This window comes from Callithrix jacchus, chromosome 3, assembly GCF_049354715.1.
Source record: "Callithrix jacchus isolate 240 chromosome 3, calJac240_pri, whole genome shotgun sequence".
Taxonomy (NCBI): domain Eukaryota; kingdom Metazoa; phylum Chordata; class Mammalia; order Primates; family Cebidae; genus Callithrix; species Callithrix jacchus.
The window spans coordinates 52,023,894-52,039,266 of NC_133504.1; the positions used below are offsets into that span (position 1 = coordinate 52,023,894).

Sequence of the window (15,373 nt, forward strand, 5' to 3'; positions counted from 1 at the left end):
AGAAGTCATTGAAATTTTGATAGAGATTGCATTGAATCTATAGATTGGGATATAAGATGGATGTATTTTTAAGCATACAATTTCAGGTATTTTATCTAGCTTAGCATTAGTAAGACTTAACTTCATTAGCCTTTAAATATGTTTATCTTTACTGTGTTACCAGTTATAGTCTCTATTATTTATAATCTTCTGCTATCTTTAGTAAACCATGTCACATATTTTATGTGCAAAACTATATATTTAAAATATTATATAAACTTTTTAAAGCCTTAAAATTTAAAATGTAAATAGGCTTATTCAAGCACATCTTAAATAAAATTTATTTTACAATAATTACCTTCTTTTTATCAAATAGATCTTAGAGGGAATTTATTTGACACAGTGTGGGTCACTGGTGACTTTGACAAGATTGATTTCAGTGGTGGGGACAAAATTCACATTGGAATAGTGGTGAAAAATGAAGACATTGACTACAACTTTTCAGCTGGGTGAAGAGGCTCACATTTGTAATCCTAGCACTCTGGCAGGGCAAGGCAGGAGAATTGCTTGAGCCCAAGAGTTTGATGCTGCGGTGAGCTGTGATTATGCCATTGCATTCCAGCCTGAATGACAGAGTGAAACCCTGTCTCTAAAAATAAAAAATAAAATTGACTACAACTTTTCAAGGAGTTTTACTGTGAAAGGAAACAGAGAATTAGGGCAATAATGGAATAGGATGTAGGATTGAGAAAGGGTTTTAAGTTTATGTTTTTTTGTGGGGGTGTTATTATACTTTAAGTTCTGAAATACATGTGCTGAACATGCAGGTTTGTTACATAGGTATACACGTGCCATGTGGTTTGCTGCACCCATCAACTTATCATCTATATTAGGTATTTCTGCTAATGCTATCCCTCCCCTGGCTCCCTACCCCTGACAGGCCCTGGTGTGTGATGTTCCCGTCCCTGTCTCCATGTATTCTCATTGTTCAGCTCCCACTTATGAGTGAGAACATGTGGTGTTTGGTTTTCTGTTCCAGGAGCAGTTTGCTGAGAATGGTAGTTTCCAGCTTTATCCATGTCCCTGCAAAAGACATGAACTCATCCTTTTTTATGGCTGCATAGTATTCCATGGTGTGTATGTGCCACATTTTCTTTATCCACCATTGATGGGCATTTGGGTTGGTTCCAAGTCTTTGCTATTGTCAACAGTGCTGCAATAAACATACATGTGCATGTGTCTTTATAGTAGAATGATTTATAATCCTTTGGGTATATACCCAGTTATGGGATTGCTGGGGTCAAATGGTATTTCTGGTTCTAGATCCTTGAGGAATCACCACACTGTCTTCCACAATGGTTGAAACAATTTACACTCCCACCAACAGTGTCTGTTTCTGTTTCTCTACATCCTCTCCAGCATCTGTTGTTTCCTGACTTTTTAGTGATTGCCATTCTAAATGGCATGAGATGGTATCTCACTGTGGTTTTGATTTGCATTTCTCTAATGACCAGTGATGATGAACTTTTTTCCATATGTTTGTTGGCTGCATAAATGTCTTCTTTTAAGAAGTGTCTGTTCATATCCTTCACTGACTTTTTGATGGGGTTGTTTTTTTTCTTGTAAATTTGTTTAAGTTCTTTGTAGATTCTGTATATTAGCCCTTCATCAGGTGGATAGATTGCAAAATTTTTTTCCCATTCTGTAGGTTGCCTACTCATTCTGATGATAGTTTCTTTTGCTGTGTAGAAGCTCTTTAGTTTAATTAGATTTCATTTGTCAATTTTGGTTTTTGTTGTCATTTGTGTTTTAGTCATGAAGTCTTTGCCCATGCATATGTTCTGAATGGTATTACCTAGGTTTTCTTCTAGGGTTTTTATGGTTTTAGGTCTTGCCGTTTAAATCTTTAATCTATCTTGAGTTAATTTTTTGTATAAGGCATGAGGAAGGGGTCCAGTTTCAGTTTTCTGCATATGGCTAGCTAATTCTGCCAACACCATTTATTTAATAGGGAATCCTTTTCCCGTTGCTTGTTTCTGTTAGGTTTGTCAAAGATCAGATGGTTTTAGATATGTGGCATTATTTTGGAGGCCTCTGTTCTGTTCTATTAGTCTATATATTTGTTTTGGTACAGTACCATGCTGTTTTGGTTACAGTAGCCTTGTAGTATAGTTGAAAGTCAGGTAACGTGATGCCTCCCACTTTGTTCTTTTTGCTTAGGATTGTCTTGGCTATGTGAGCTCTTTTTTGGTTCCATATGAAATTTAAATTAGTTTTTTCTTAATTCTGTGAAGAAAGTCAATGGTAGCTCGATTGGGATGGCATTGAATCTATAAATTACTTTGAGCAGTATGGATATTTTCATGATATTGGTTCTTCCTATTCCATGAATGTTTTTCTATTTGCTTTTGTCCTCTCTTATTTTCTGGAGCAGTGATTTGTAGTTATCTTTGAAGAGGTCCTTCACATCCCTTGTAAGTTGTATTCCTAAATATTTTATTCTCTTTGTAGCAATTGTGAAATTATAGCAATTCTGAAATTGCTACAATTCACAAAATGGAATTGTGGTTACAGAATACAGAGATGGAATTGTGAAAATTCATTTCTTCTAGATTTTCCAGAGTTCGCTCATGATTTGGGTTTCTCTCTATTATTGGTGAATAGGAATGCTTGTGATTTTGCACATTGATTTTGTATCCTGAGATTTTGCCAAAGTTGTTTATCAGCTTAAGGAGATTTTGGGCTGAGAAGATGGGATTTTTGTTTTGTTTTGTTTTGTTTTGAGACGAAGTGTCACTCTTACCCAGGCTGGAGTGCAGTGATGTGATCTCAGCTTACTGCAACTGCCACCTCCTGGGTCCAAGTGATTCTCCTGCCTCAGCCTCTTGAGTAGCTGGGACTACAGGCACCCACCACCATGCCTGGCTAATAATTTTTGTATTTTTACTAGAGACGGGGTTTCACCATGTTAGCGAAGATGGTCTTGATCTCCTGTCGGCCTCCCAAAGTGCTGGGATTACAGGTGTGAGCCACTGCACCTGGCTGACTGACAATGGAGTTTTCTAAATACACAATCATGTCATCTCCAAGCAGAGACTATGTGACTTCCTCTCTTCCTATTTGAATATGAATACCCTTTATTTCTTTCTCTTGCCTGATTGTTGTGGCCAGAACTTCCAATACTATGTTGATTAGGAGTGGTGAGAGAGGACATCCTTGTCTTGTGCTGGTTTTCAAAGGGAATGCTTTCAGCTTTTCCATTCAGTATGATATTGGCTGTGGGTTTGTCATAAATAGCTTATTATGTTGAGATACATTCCATCAATACCTATTTTATTGAGAGTTTTTAGCATGAAGGAGTGTTGAATTTTATCAAATACCTTTTCTGCATCTATTGAGATAATTATGTGGTTTTTGTCATAGTTCTGTTTATGTAATTGATTATGTTTATTGATTTGCATATGTTGAACTACCCTTACATTCCAGGGATGAAACCAACTTGATTGTGGTGGATAAGCTTTTGGATGTGTTGCTGGTTTCGGTTTGCCAGTATTTTATTGAGGATTTTCGCATCAGTGTTAATCAGGGATATCGGCTTGAAATTTTCCTTTCTTTTTTTTTTTTTTTTTAATCTCTACCAGATTTTGATATCAGGATGATGCTAGCCTACAAAATGAGTTAGGGAGGAGTTCCTCTTTTTCTGTTGTTTGGAATAGTTTCAGAAGGAATGGTACCAGCTCCTCTTTGTACTTCTGGTAGAATTGGGCCATGAATTTGTCTGGTCCTATGCTTTTTTTAGTTGGTAGGCTATTAATTACTGCCTCAATTTCAGAACTTATTATTGGTTTATTCAGGGATTTGACTTCTTTCTGGTTTGGTCTTGGGAGGGTGTATGTGTCCAGGAATTTATCCATTTCATCTAGATTTTCTAGTTTATTTGCATAGATGTATTTATAGTATTCTCTGATGGTAGTTTGTATTTCTGTGGCATCAGTGGTGACATCCCCTTTATCATTTTTTATTGTGTCTATTTGATTCTTCTCTCTTTTCTTCTCTTGTAGTCTGGCTAGCAGTCTATCTATTTTGTTGATCTTTTCAAAAAACCAGCTCCTGGATTTATTGATTTTTTTTAAAGGGTCTTTCATGTCTCTATCTCTTTCAGTTCTGCTTCGATCTTACTTATTTATTGCCTTCTGCTAGCTTTTGAATTTGTTTGCTCTTGTTTCTCTAGTTCTTTTCATTGTGATGTTAGAGTGTTGATTTTAGTTATTTTATGCTTTCTCTTGTGAGCATTTAGTGCTATAAATTTCCTTCTAAACACTGCTTTGGCTGTGTCCCAGAAATTCTGGTGTGTTGTGTCTTTGTTCTTACTGGCTCCAAAGAACTTATTTATTTCTGCCTTAATTTCTTTATTTACCCAGTAATCATTCAGGAGTAGGTTGTTCAGTTTCCATGTAGTTTTGCAATTCTGAGTGAGTTTCTTAATCCTGAGTAATTTGATTGCACTGTGGTATGAGAGACTGTTTGTTGTGATTTTTGTTCTTTTGCATTTGCTGAGGAATGCTTTACTTCCAATTATGTTATCAACCCTAGAATAAGTGTGATATGTTGCTGTGAAGAATATATATTCTGTCGATTTGGGGTGTAGAGTTCTGTAGCTATCTATTAAGTCCACTTGGTCCAGAGCTGAGTTCAAGTCCTGAATATCCTTGTTAATTTTCTGTCTTGTTGATCTGTCTAGTATTGCCATTGGGGTGTTAAAGTCACCCACTATTATTGTGTGGGAGTCTATGTGTCTTTCTAGGTCATTAAGAACTTTCTTTATGAATCTGGGTGCTCCTGTATTGGTGCATATATATTTAGGATAGTTAGCTCTTTTTGTGGCATTGAGCGCTTTACCATTATGTAATGCCCTTTGTCTTTTTGATCTCTGTTGGTTTAAAGTCTTTTTCATCAGAGACTAGGATTGCAACCCCTGCTTTTTTTTACTTTCCATTTGCTTGGTAAATATTTCTTTATTCCTTTATTTTGAGCCTATGTGTGTCTTTGCATGTGACATGTATCTCCTGAATACAGCACACCAGTGGGTCTTGACTCTTTATTCAGTTGGCCAGTCTGTGTCTTTTAATTGGGGCATTTAGCCCACTTTACATTTAGGGTTAATATTGTTATGTATGAATTTTGTTCCTGTCATTTTGATGCTAGCTGGTCATTTTGCCCATTAGTTGATGCAGTTTTTTCATATCATCAAGGGCTTTACAATTTGGTACATTTTTTCAGTGGCTAGTACTGTTTTTTTTCCATGTTTAGTGCTTCCTTAAGGAGCTCTTACAAGGCAGGCTGGTGATGACAAAATCTCTCCGCCTTTGCTTGTCTGTAAATGATTTTATTTCTCCTTTTCTTTTGAAGCTTAATTTAGCTGGATATGAAATTCTGGGTTGAAAATTCTTTTCTTTAAGAATGTTGGATATTGGCCCCCACTCTCTTCTGGTTCGTAGGGTTTCTCCCAAGAAATCTGCTGTTAGTCTGATGGGCTTCCCTTTGTGGTTAACCCAACCTTTCTCTCTGGCTACCCTTAACATTTTTTCCTTCATTTCAACTTTGGTGAATCTGACAATTATGTGTTTTGTGGTTGCTCTTCTCAAAGAGTATCTTTGTGGGGTTCTCTGTATTTCCTGAATTTGAATGTTTGCCTCTCTTGCTATTTTGGGGAAGTTCTCCTGTATAATATCCTGAAGAGTCTTTTCCAACTTGGTTCCATTCTCTCTGTCATTTTCAGGTACACAAATCAAACGTAGTTTTAGTCTTTTCACATAGGTAAAGGGACAGCTTAACTACTTTACAACAGCCTATGAGATGATGATACTCTTTTTTTGGTTGATCATTTTTTTAAATTGCATTTTAGGTTTTGGGGTACATGTGAAGAACAAAATAGTTGCATAGGTACACACATGGCAGTGTGATTTGCTGCCTTTTTCCCCTTCATCTATATCTGGCATTTCTCCCCATCCTTTCTCTCCCCAACTCCCCAGCCCCTGCTGTCCCTCCCCTATTCCCCCCAACAGACCCCAGTGTGTAGTGCTCCCCTCCCTGTGTCCATGTGTTGTCATTATTCAACACCCGCCTATGAGTGAGAACATGAAGTATTTCATTTTCTGTTTTTCTGTCAGTTTGCTGAGAATGATGGTCTCCAGCTTCATCCATGTCCCTACAAAGGACACGAACTCATCGTTTTTGATGGCTGCATAATATTCCATGGTGTATATTTGCCACATTTTCCCTGTCCAGTCTATCATCGATGGGCATTTGGGTTGATTCCAGGTCTCTGCTATTGTAAACAGTGCTGCAATGAACATTCGTGTGCATGTGTCCTTATAGTAGAATGCTTTATAGTCCTTTGGATATATACCCAGTAATGGGATTGCTGGGTCAAATGGAATTTCTATTTCTAGGTCCTTGAGGAATCGCCAGACTGTCTTCCACAATGGTTGAATGGATTTACACTCCCATCAGCAGTGTAAAAGTGTTCCTATTTCTCCACATCCTCTCCAGTATCTGTTGTCTCCAGATTTTTTAATGATAACCATTCTAACTGGCATGAGATGGTATCTCAGTGTGGTTTTGATTTGCATTTCTCTAATGACCAGTGATGATGAGCATTTTTTCCTATGTTTGTTGGCCTCATGTATGTCTTCTTTTGTAAAGTGTCTGTTCATATCCTTTGCCCACTTTTGACTGTGCTTGTTTGTTTTTTTCCTGTAAATCTGTTTGAGTTCTTTGTAAATTCTGGATATCAGCCCTTTGTCAGAAGGGTAAACTGCAAAATTTTTTTCCCTTTCTGTTAGTTGCCGATTCACTCTAATGACTGTTTCTTTTGCCATGCAGAAGCTGTGGAATTTGATTAGGTCCCATTTGTCTATTTTAGCTTTTGTTGCCAATGCTTTTGGTTTTTTGGTCATGAAGTCCTTGCCTACTACTATGTCCTGAATGGTTTTGCTTTCTTCTAGGGTTTTTATGGTGTTACGTCTTATGTTTAGAGTTAATTTTAGTGTAAGGTGTCAGGAAGGGATCCAGTTTCTGCTTTCTGCACATAGCTAGCCAGCTTTCCCAACAACATTTATTAAACAGGGAATCCTTTTCCCATTGCTTATTTTTGTCTGGTTTATCAAAGATTGTATGGTTGTAGATATGTTGTGTTGCCTCCGATGCCTCTGTTCTGTTCCATTGGTCTATATCTCTGTTTTGGTACCAGTACCATGCTGTTTTGATTACTGTAGCCTTGTAGTATAGTTTGAAGTCCAGTAGTGTGATGCCTCCCGCTGTGTTCTTTTTACTTAGAATTGACTTGATGTGGGCTCTCTTTTGGTTCCATATGAAGTTTAAGGTGTTTTTTTCCAGTTCTGTGAAGAAGGTCATTGGTAGCTTGATGGGGATAGCATTGAATCTGTAAATTACTTTGGGCAGTATGGCCATTTTCACAATATTGATTCTTCCTAACCATGAACAGGGAATGTTTCTCCATCTGTTTGTGTCCTCTCTTATTTCGTTGAGCAGTGGTTTGTAGTTCTCCTTGAAGAGGTCCTTTATGTTCCTTGTTAGTTTTATTCCTAAGTATTTTATTCTCTTTGTAGCAATTGTGAATAGCAGTTTGTTCTTGATTTGGCTTTCTTTAAGTCTGTTATTGGTGTATAGGAATGCTTGTGATTTTTGCACATTGATTTTGTATCCTGAGACTTTGCTGAAGTTGCTTATCAGTTTCACGAGATTTTGGGCTGAGATGATGGGGTCTTCTAGATATACTATCATGTCGTCTGCAAATAGAGACAATTTGGCTTCCTCCTTTCCTATTTGAATACCCTTTATTTCTTTTTCTTGCCTGATTGCTCTGGCTAGAACTTCCAGTACCATATCGAATAGGAGTGGTGAGAGAGGGCATCCTTGTCTAGTGTCTGATTTCAAAGGGAGTGCTTCCAGTTTTTGCCCATTCAGTATGATATTTTCTGTTGGTTTGTCATAAATAGCTTTTATTATTTTGAGATACGTTCCATCAATACCGAGTTTATTGAGGGTTTTTTTAGCATAAAGGGCTGTTGAATTTTGTCAAAGGCCTTCTCTGAATCAATTGAGATAATCATGTGGTTTTTGTTTTTGGTTCTGTTTATGCGGTGAATTAAGTTTATAGACTTGTGTATGTTGAACCAGCCTTGCATTCCCTGGATGAATCCTAGTTGATCATGGTGGATAAGCTTTTTGATGTGCTGTTGCAGTCAGTTTGCCAGTATTTTATTGAAGATTTTTGCATCTATGTTCATCATGGATATTGGCCTGAAGTTTTCTTTTCTTGTTGAGTCTCTGCTGGGTTTTGGTATCATGATGATGTTGGTCTCATAAAATGATTTGGGAAGGATTCCCTCTTTTTGGATTATTTGGAATAGTTTCAGAAGGAATGGTAACAGTTTCTCTTTGTCTGGTAGAATTCGGCTGTGAACCCATCTGTACCTGGGCTTTTTTTGTGTGGTAGGTTCTTAATTGCTGTCTCAAGTTCAGATCTTGTTATGGTCTATTTATGGTTTCGGCTTCTTCCTAGTTTAGGCTTGGGAGGACACAAGTGTCCAGGAATTTATTCATTTCTTCCAGGTTTACTAGTTTATGTGTATAGAGTTGTTTGTAATATTCTCTGATGACGGTTTGAATTTCTGTGGGATATGTGGTGATTTCCCCTTTATTGTTTTTTATTGCATCTATTTGGTTATTCTCTCTTTTTTTTTTTTATTAATCTGGCTAATGGTCTGTGTATTTTGTTGATCGTTTCAAAAAACCAGTGCCTGGTTTTATTGATTTTCTGAAGCGTTTTTTGTGTCTCTATCTCCTACAGTTCTGCTCAGATCTTAGTTATTTCTTGTCTTCTGCTAGGTTTTGAGTTTTTTTGATCTTGCTCCTCTAGCTCTTTCAATTTTGACGATAGGGTGTCAATTTTGGATATCTCCACTTTTCTCACGTGGACACTTATTGCTATATATTTTCCTCTAGAGACTGCTTTAAATGTGTCCCAGAGATTCTGGTATGTTGTGTCTTCATTCTCATTGGTTTCAAAGAACTTCTTTATTTCTGCCTTTATTTCATTGTTTATCCAATCAACATTCAAGAGCCAGTTGTTCAGTTTCCAGGAAGCTGTGCAGTTTTGAGTTACTTTCTGAATTCTGAGTTCTAACTTGATTGCACTGTGGTCTGAGAGACTGTTTGTTATGATTTCAGTTGTTTTGCATTTGCTGAGGAGTGATTTACTTCCAATTATGTGGTCAATTTTATAGTAAGTGTGATGTGGAGCTGAGAAGAATGTTATTCTGTGGATTTGGGGTGGAGAGTTGTGTAAATGTCTATCAGGTTTGCTTGTTCCAGGTCTGAGTTTAAGTCCTGGATATCCTTGTTAATTTTCTGTCTGGTTGATCTGCCTAATATTGACAGTGGAGTGTTAAAGTCTCCCACTATTATTGTATGGGAGTCTAAGTCTCTTTGTAAGTCATTAAGAACTTGCCTTATGTATCTGGGTGCTCCTGTATTGGGTCCATATACATTTAGGATCATTAGCTCTTCTTGTTGTATCGATCCTTTTACCATTATGTAATGGCCTTCTTTGTCTCTTTTGATCTTTGTTGCTTTAAAGTCTATTTTATCAGAAATGAGAATTGCAACTCCTGCTTTTTTTTTTTTTTTGCTCTCCATTTGCTTGGTAAATCTTCCTTCATCCCTTTATTTTGAACCTTTGTGTATCCTTGCATGTGAGATAGGTTTCCTGGATATAGCACACTGGTGGGTTTTGGCTTTTTATCCAATTTGCCAGTCTGTGTCTTTTGATTGGTGCATTTAGCCCATTTACATTTAGGGTTAATATTGTTATGTGTTAATTTGATACTGCCATTTTCATGCTAGCTGGCTGTTTGGCCCATTAGTTGATGCAGTTTCTTCATTTTGTTGATGCTCTTTACCATTTGGCATGTTTTTGGATTGGCTGGTACTGGTTGTTCCTTTCTATGTGTAGTGCCTCTTTCAGGAGCTCTTGTAAAGCAGGCCTGGTGGTGACAAAATCTCTGAGTACTTGCTTGTTAGCAAAGGATTTTATTTTTCCTTCACTTATCAAGCTTAGTTTGGCTGGATATGCAATTCTGAGTTGCAAGTTTTTTTCTTTAAGAATGTTGAATATTGGCCCCCACTCTCTTCTGGCTTGTAGGGTTTCTGCCGAGAGATCTGCTGTAAGTCTGATGGGCTTCCCTTTGTGGGTAACCTGACCTTTCTCTCTGGCTGCCCTTAGCATTTTCTCCTTCATTTCAACCCTGATGAATCTGATGTTTATGTGCCTTGGGGTTGCTCTTCTTGCGGAATATCTTTGTGGTGGTCTTTGTATTTCCTGGACTTGAATATTGGCCTGCCTTTCTAGGTTGGGGAAATTTTCCTGGATAATATCCTGAAGAGTATTTTCCAGCTTGGATTCATTCTCTTCATCACATTCAGGTACACCTATCAAACACAGTTTAGGTCTCTTCACATAGTCTCACATTTCCTGGAGGCTTTGTTCATTCCTTTTTCTGCTTTTTTCTCTAATCTTGCCTTCATTTTATTTAATTGAATTGATCTTTGACCTGTGATATCCTTTCTTCTGCTTTGTCAATTCGGCTGTTGAAACTTGTGCATGCTTCGTGAAGTTCTCGTGTTGTGTTTTCCAGCTCCATCAATTCACTCATATTCCTCTCTAAGTTGTCCATTCTTGTTATCATTTCATCAAATCTTTTTTCAAGGTTCTTAGTTTCTTTGCATTAAGTTAGAACATGTTCTCTTAGCTCATGGAAATTTCTCATTACCCACCTTCTGAAGTCTGATTCTGTCATTTCATCACACTTATTCTCCATCTAGCTTTTTTCCCTTGCTGGTGAGGAGTTGTGATCCCTTGTAGGAGGAGAGGGTTTTGGGTGTTTTCCACCTTTTTGTGCTGGTTAATTCCCATCTTTGTGGATTTATCCTCCTGTCCTCTGTGTAGTTGCTGATTTTCAAATTGGGACTCTGAGTGGATGTCCAGATTTTTGATGATGAAGTTATTTCTGTTTCTTAGTTTTCCTTCTAACAGACTGGCCCCTCTGCTGTAGAACTGCTGAGGTCCACTCCAGGCCCTGTTTGCCTGGGGATCACCTGCAGCAGCTACAGAACATTAAGGGTTGCTACCAGTTTCTTCTTCTGCTATCTTTGTCCCAGAATGATGCCCGCCAAATGTCACTCTGATCATTCCTTTGTGAGGTGACTCTTTGGATATACGGGGGTCAGGGAGCTGCTTGAGGAGACAGTCTGTTCTTTATAGGAGCTCAAGTGCTGAGTTGTGAGCTCCGCTGTTCATTCAGAGCTGCTAGTCAGGTACATTTAAGTCTGCTGCAGCAGAACTCATAAACCCCCTTTTTTTTCCCCTCAGGTGCTCTGTCCTAGGGAGTTAGGGTTTTATTTATGAGTATCTGTTGTGCCTTTTTTTTTTTTAAATTTTCATGGCGTCCCTGCCCAGCAAGGAGGCAGCCTAGTCACTGTCTGCCTGCAGAGGCTTTGCTGAGCTGCTTTGGGCTCCACCCTGCTGCCATGTGAACTTCCCTGTAGTCCTGTTTATATGGGTGTAGATAGAACTGCCTTGGCAATGGTGGCCCACCTCTGTAATGACAGACTCTCTCTGTTATGGCAGGTTGCCTTGGCAATGGCAGGCTGCCTCAGCAATGGCGGACTACCTCCGTAGGGGTGGAGTGCCTCAGTAATGGCAAATGCCCCTCCCCCACCGAGCTGTACTGTCCTGGGTTCAGCAGTGCTTGCGGTGAGTCTCAACCCGGAGCGTTTCCAATTGCTGTTTTTTTGTTTGTTTTTGTGGGGGATGGGACCCGCTGAGCCTCATCACTTGGCTCCCTGCCTCAGAGCCTTTTTTTTTTTAAGTTGAATGGTTGACTCTCCCAGGTTTTCCAGTTGCCTGCTATAAGGGCACTTGGATCTGTGTGATTTCCCGTGCGGCGACCCACTGTGCCAGGTGAAACAGCGGTGCTGCCCGGGAATCTCCTGGCCTGACTCCCTGTTTCAGACCTGTTTAATCAGATGAATGGGCGAATCTGCCTTCCCAGAGCTCCAATTACCAGCTTAAAAGGGCAACCAGACCAGTGTATTTTGTACGGAGAGCCGCTGTGCCTGGGCGCTGGCAAAATAGCTGCGCCGGTTGAAACAGCCACACTGGCCAAAACAGCCGCACTGGTGACCCGTGGGGCTCCTCTGCCTGGGAATCTCCTGGTCTGTGGGCAGTAAAGATCCGTCTGGGAATGCAGTGTCCACTCACCCTCTACACTTTCACTGGGAGCTGCAATCCTGACTTGCTCCTAAAGGGCCATCTTGGATCTAGCGATCATGTTTTCTTAGTGAAATACAATGCCTTCAACTTAGAGAGAGATTAGTTATTAGGATTTGAGGAGAAGCTCAAAAATAGCTATACCAGAGACAGTTGGAAAGCAAATTTTCGAAGGGAATATAGTAGGAATTTTGTATAGTGCTAAATAGGCACTTGAAATTAGTTGTCTTGGATCTAAAGTGAGACCAGTCAGTATGGGTATATTTCTCCAGTAGGTGCAGAATAGGCAGATAGTTGGGTTTAACCAAAATTGTGCTGCGACTCAGGAAAAGGTAAAACAGTAAGAGGGACATTGGATTTAAGTGGGTAAGAGGGTTGGTTATTATAATGACCTTTGGGTTATCATTGCCTTAAAGAGGAAATTGACGATATTGAATAAGCTAATGATCAGTAAAAAAGTCAATGGAATCAATAAGTTAGCACTTTAGATAAAGTTGATATTATAGTGGGATCACAAGAGAAAGCTGATATATTAAAAGCTGTAGAGATAGGATGTTTGAAGTCAAGATTTCAGCTATTTTGTAGCCATCTTTTATGATTGAATATGACTATGGAAAGGATGGGGTAGAGGTAAAAGTTGTTTGAAATCAGGGCGTTGAGGAAAAGAGAATCCATATTGTTAAATGGTTCTGGGTTTTGGAATTCTCAGCCTTTTTGCAGTGGTTTTTCCTCATTGTGGATTTATCTACCTTTGGTCTTTGATATTGGTAAGCTTTGGATGGAGTTGCTGTGTGGAGGATGTCCTTTTGGTTGATGTTGATGGTATTTTTTTCTTTTTGTTAGTTTTCCTTGTAACAGTCAGGCCCCTCTGCTGCAGGTCCACTAGAATTTGCTGGAGGTCCACTCCAGACTCTGTTTGCCTGTATCACCAGTGGAGGCTGCAGAACAGCAAGGATTGCTGCCTGCATCTTCCCTTGGAAACTTTGTCCCAGAGGGGCACCAGCCAGATGCCAACTGGAGCTCTCCTGTCAACCCCTGTTGGGATGTGTCTCCCAGTCAGGAGGCATGGGGGTCAGGGACCTACTTGAGGAGGCAGTCAGTCCCTTAGCAGAGCTTGAGCACTGTGCTGGGAGATCCCCTGCTCTTTTCAGAGCTGGCAAGCAAGAACGTTTAAGTCTGCTGAAGCTGCACCCATAGCTGCCTCTTCCCCCAGGTACTCTGTCCCAGGGAGATGGGAGTTTGATCTATAAGCCCCTGACTAGAGCTGCTGCCATTCTTTTAGAGATGCTGTGCCCAGATAGAAGGAATGTAGAAAGACAGTCTGGCTAAGGTGGCTTTGCTGAGCTGTAGTGGGCTCTGCCCAGCTCGAACTCCTTTGCAGCTTTGTTTATACCGTGAGGGAAAAAATGCCTACTCAAGCCTCAGTAATGGCAGATGCCCCTCCCCACCACCTAGCTGGAGCATCCCAGGTTGACTTCAGACTGCAGTGCTGGCAGTTAGAGTTTCAAGCCAGTGGATCTTACTTGCTGGGCTCCATAGGCATGGGATCCACTGAGCTAGACTGCTTGGCTTCCTGGCTTCAGCCCTGTTTTCAGGTGAGTGAACAGTTCTGTTTTTCTGGCATTCCAGATGCCACTGGGGTATGAAAAAAAGACTCCTGAAGCTAGCTCAGTGTCTGCCCCAATGGCTGTCCAGTATTGTGCTTGTAAGCCAGGGCCCTGTGCTTGTAACCCAGACCCAGTATTTGGCATGGTCCTTGAAACAAAATATACCAGAAGCATAGTGTTAGATTTTTTTTTTCCTCCTTGTAGCAGCATGGTTTTCTGTTGACTGTGTACCTTTATATATGTCTGATTCTTCCTTATAGAAGAGAGTGAGTTTTGTGAGAGTATACCATTTTTTAATGATGGGAGCAGTTATATATATTAGATGTTATAGAACTACCTCAAGGGACTATGTTTGTAAATAAGAAATTGCTTAGCCCTTTTTTGTGTTCTTGTTTTGTATAGAAAGTTGCCCACTCATTATTGAGTGTCAATCAATGTTATTGTCAGAACCTATGTTGTTACTCTCTGGCTACATTAGACATTTTAACAGCAGTACAACTTTTTTAGGTATCATGTCTACTTCAGCATATTTTACCTTAATGGCTTGAAAAGAGTAATGCTTCTTCTGAGGGTTCTGATTTGTTTCCAGGGACTAATTATATTCTGGAAGAAAATGACTAATGAATACATATGGTTTTTCCAAAAAATCAAGGAACTCTCTCAAGGATGTGGCATTATCTCAATAATCTCATTTAAAATGAATGTAACATTTTATAGCATGCCATGATATTTCAAGTGCTGTAGTTATTTGGGAAGACAACTTTTATGTCTTTTGGTTAAAAAATTATTGAATACTTATTACATGTCAAATATGCTTGCTTCTTTATGTAAATTATATGATCTTTCCAATATCCCTATAAGGTAGGTGATATGATTTCTACTTTTACAAATGATATAATTAAGGGTGGTTAGGTAATATGCTTAAATTCTAATTGTTCCTCAGATGTGGAACTATCACTCAAGCCCATTCTGTTGACACTAAAGCCAGTATTATTTATTGAGTGGCATTTTGTATTTCTGAACATAGAAAACCAGAATTATGTGTTCTTTTGTTGGTAGCAGTAGTGGTATTTTACTATTATCAATTATTTTCCATGTCACTTACTTTCGTTTGTATGAACAGTCTGTATAATGTGTAATGGTTAAATTTATATGTATTTTTTAATTTATAAAAAAAGCATTTCACATTTTTTCATTAATTTAATTTTTTATATATATATTTAGAATACAAAGGGCAGATTTCTACATACATACACTGAGTAGTGGTGAAGTGTGGGCTTTTAGTCTACCCATCATGTGAACATTGTACCATATAGGTAATTTTTCAACCCTCACTCCCCTCCTATGATTTGTAGGCTTCAGTATCTATTAATACACCACCCTGTGCATGTGTACGTATTGTTTAACTCCCACTTATAAGTGAGAATGTGTG

The 15,373-nt window shown here is 39.0% G+C and overlaps 1 protein-coding gene across 5 annotated transcripts in view; it reads left to right on the forward strand.

The window, feature by feature from the left end:
• The window catches only part of ANAPC10 (anaphase promoting complex subunit 10), a 175,260-nt gene that overhangs the window by 120,054 nt on the left and 39,833 nt on the right, over positions 1-15,373 (forward strand). Inside the window, exon 5 of one of the 5 annotated variants that reach the window (XR_008480036.2) lies at positions 11,693-11,818. The exons of 3 other annotated variants lie outside the window; for them this stretch is intronic. Coding sequence is in view for 1 of the 2 variants with exons in the window: in XM_054252889.2 (XP_054108864.1) it covers positions 1,019-1,201 (183 nt within the window). In the remaining variant the exon portion in view is untranslated. Of the gene's footprint in view, positions 1-1,018; positions 1,289-11,692; positions 11,819-15,373 lie in introns of those variants that run through there. One more of the 5 variants, XM_054252889.2, reaches the window with a different exon arrangement.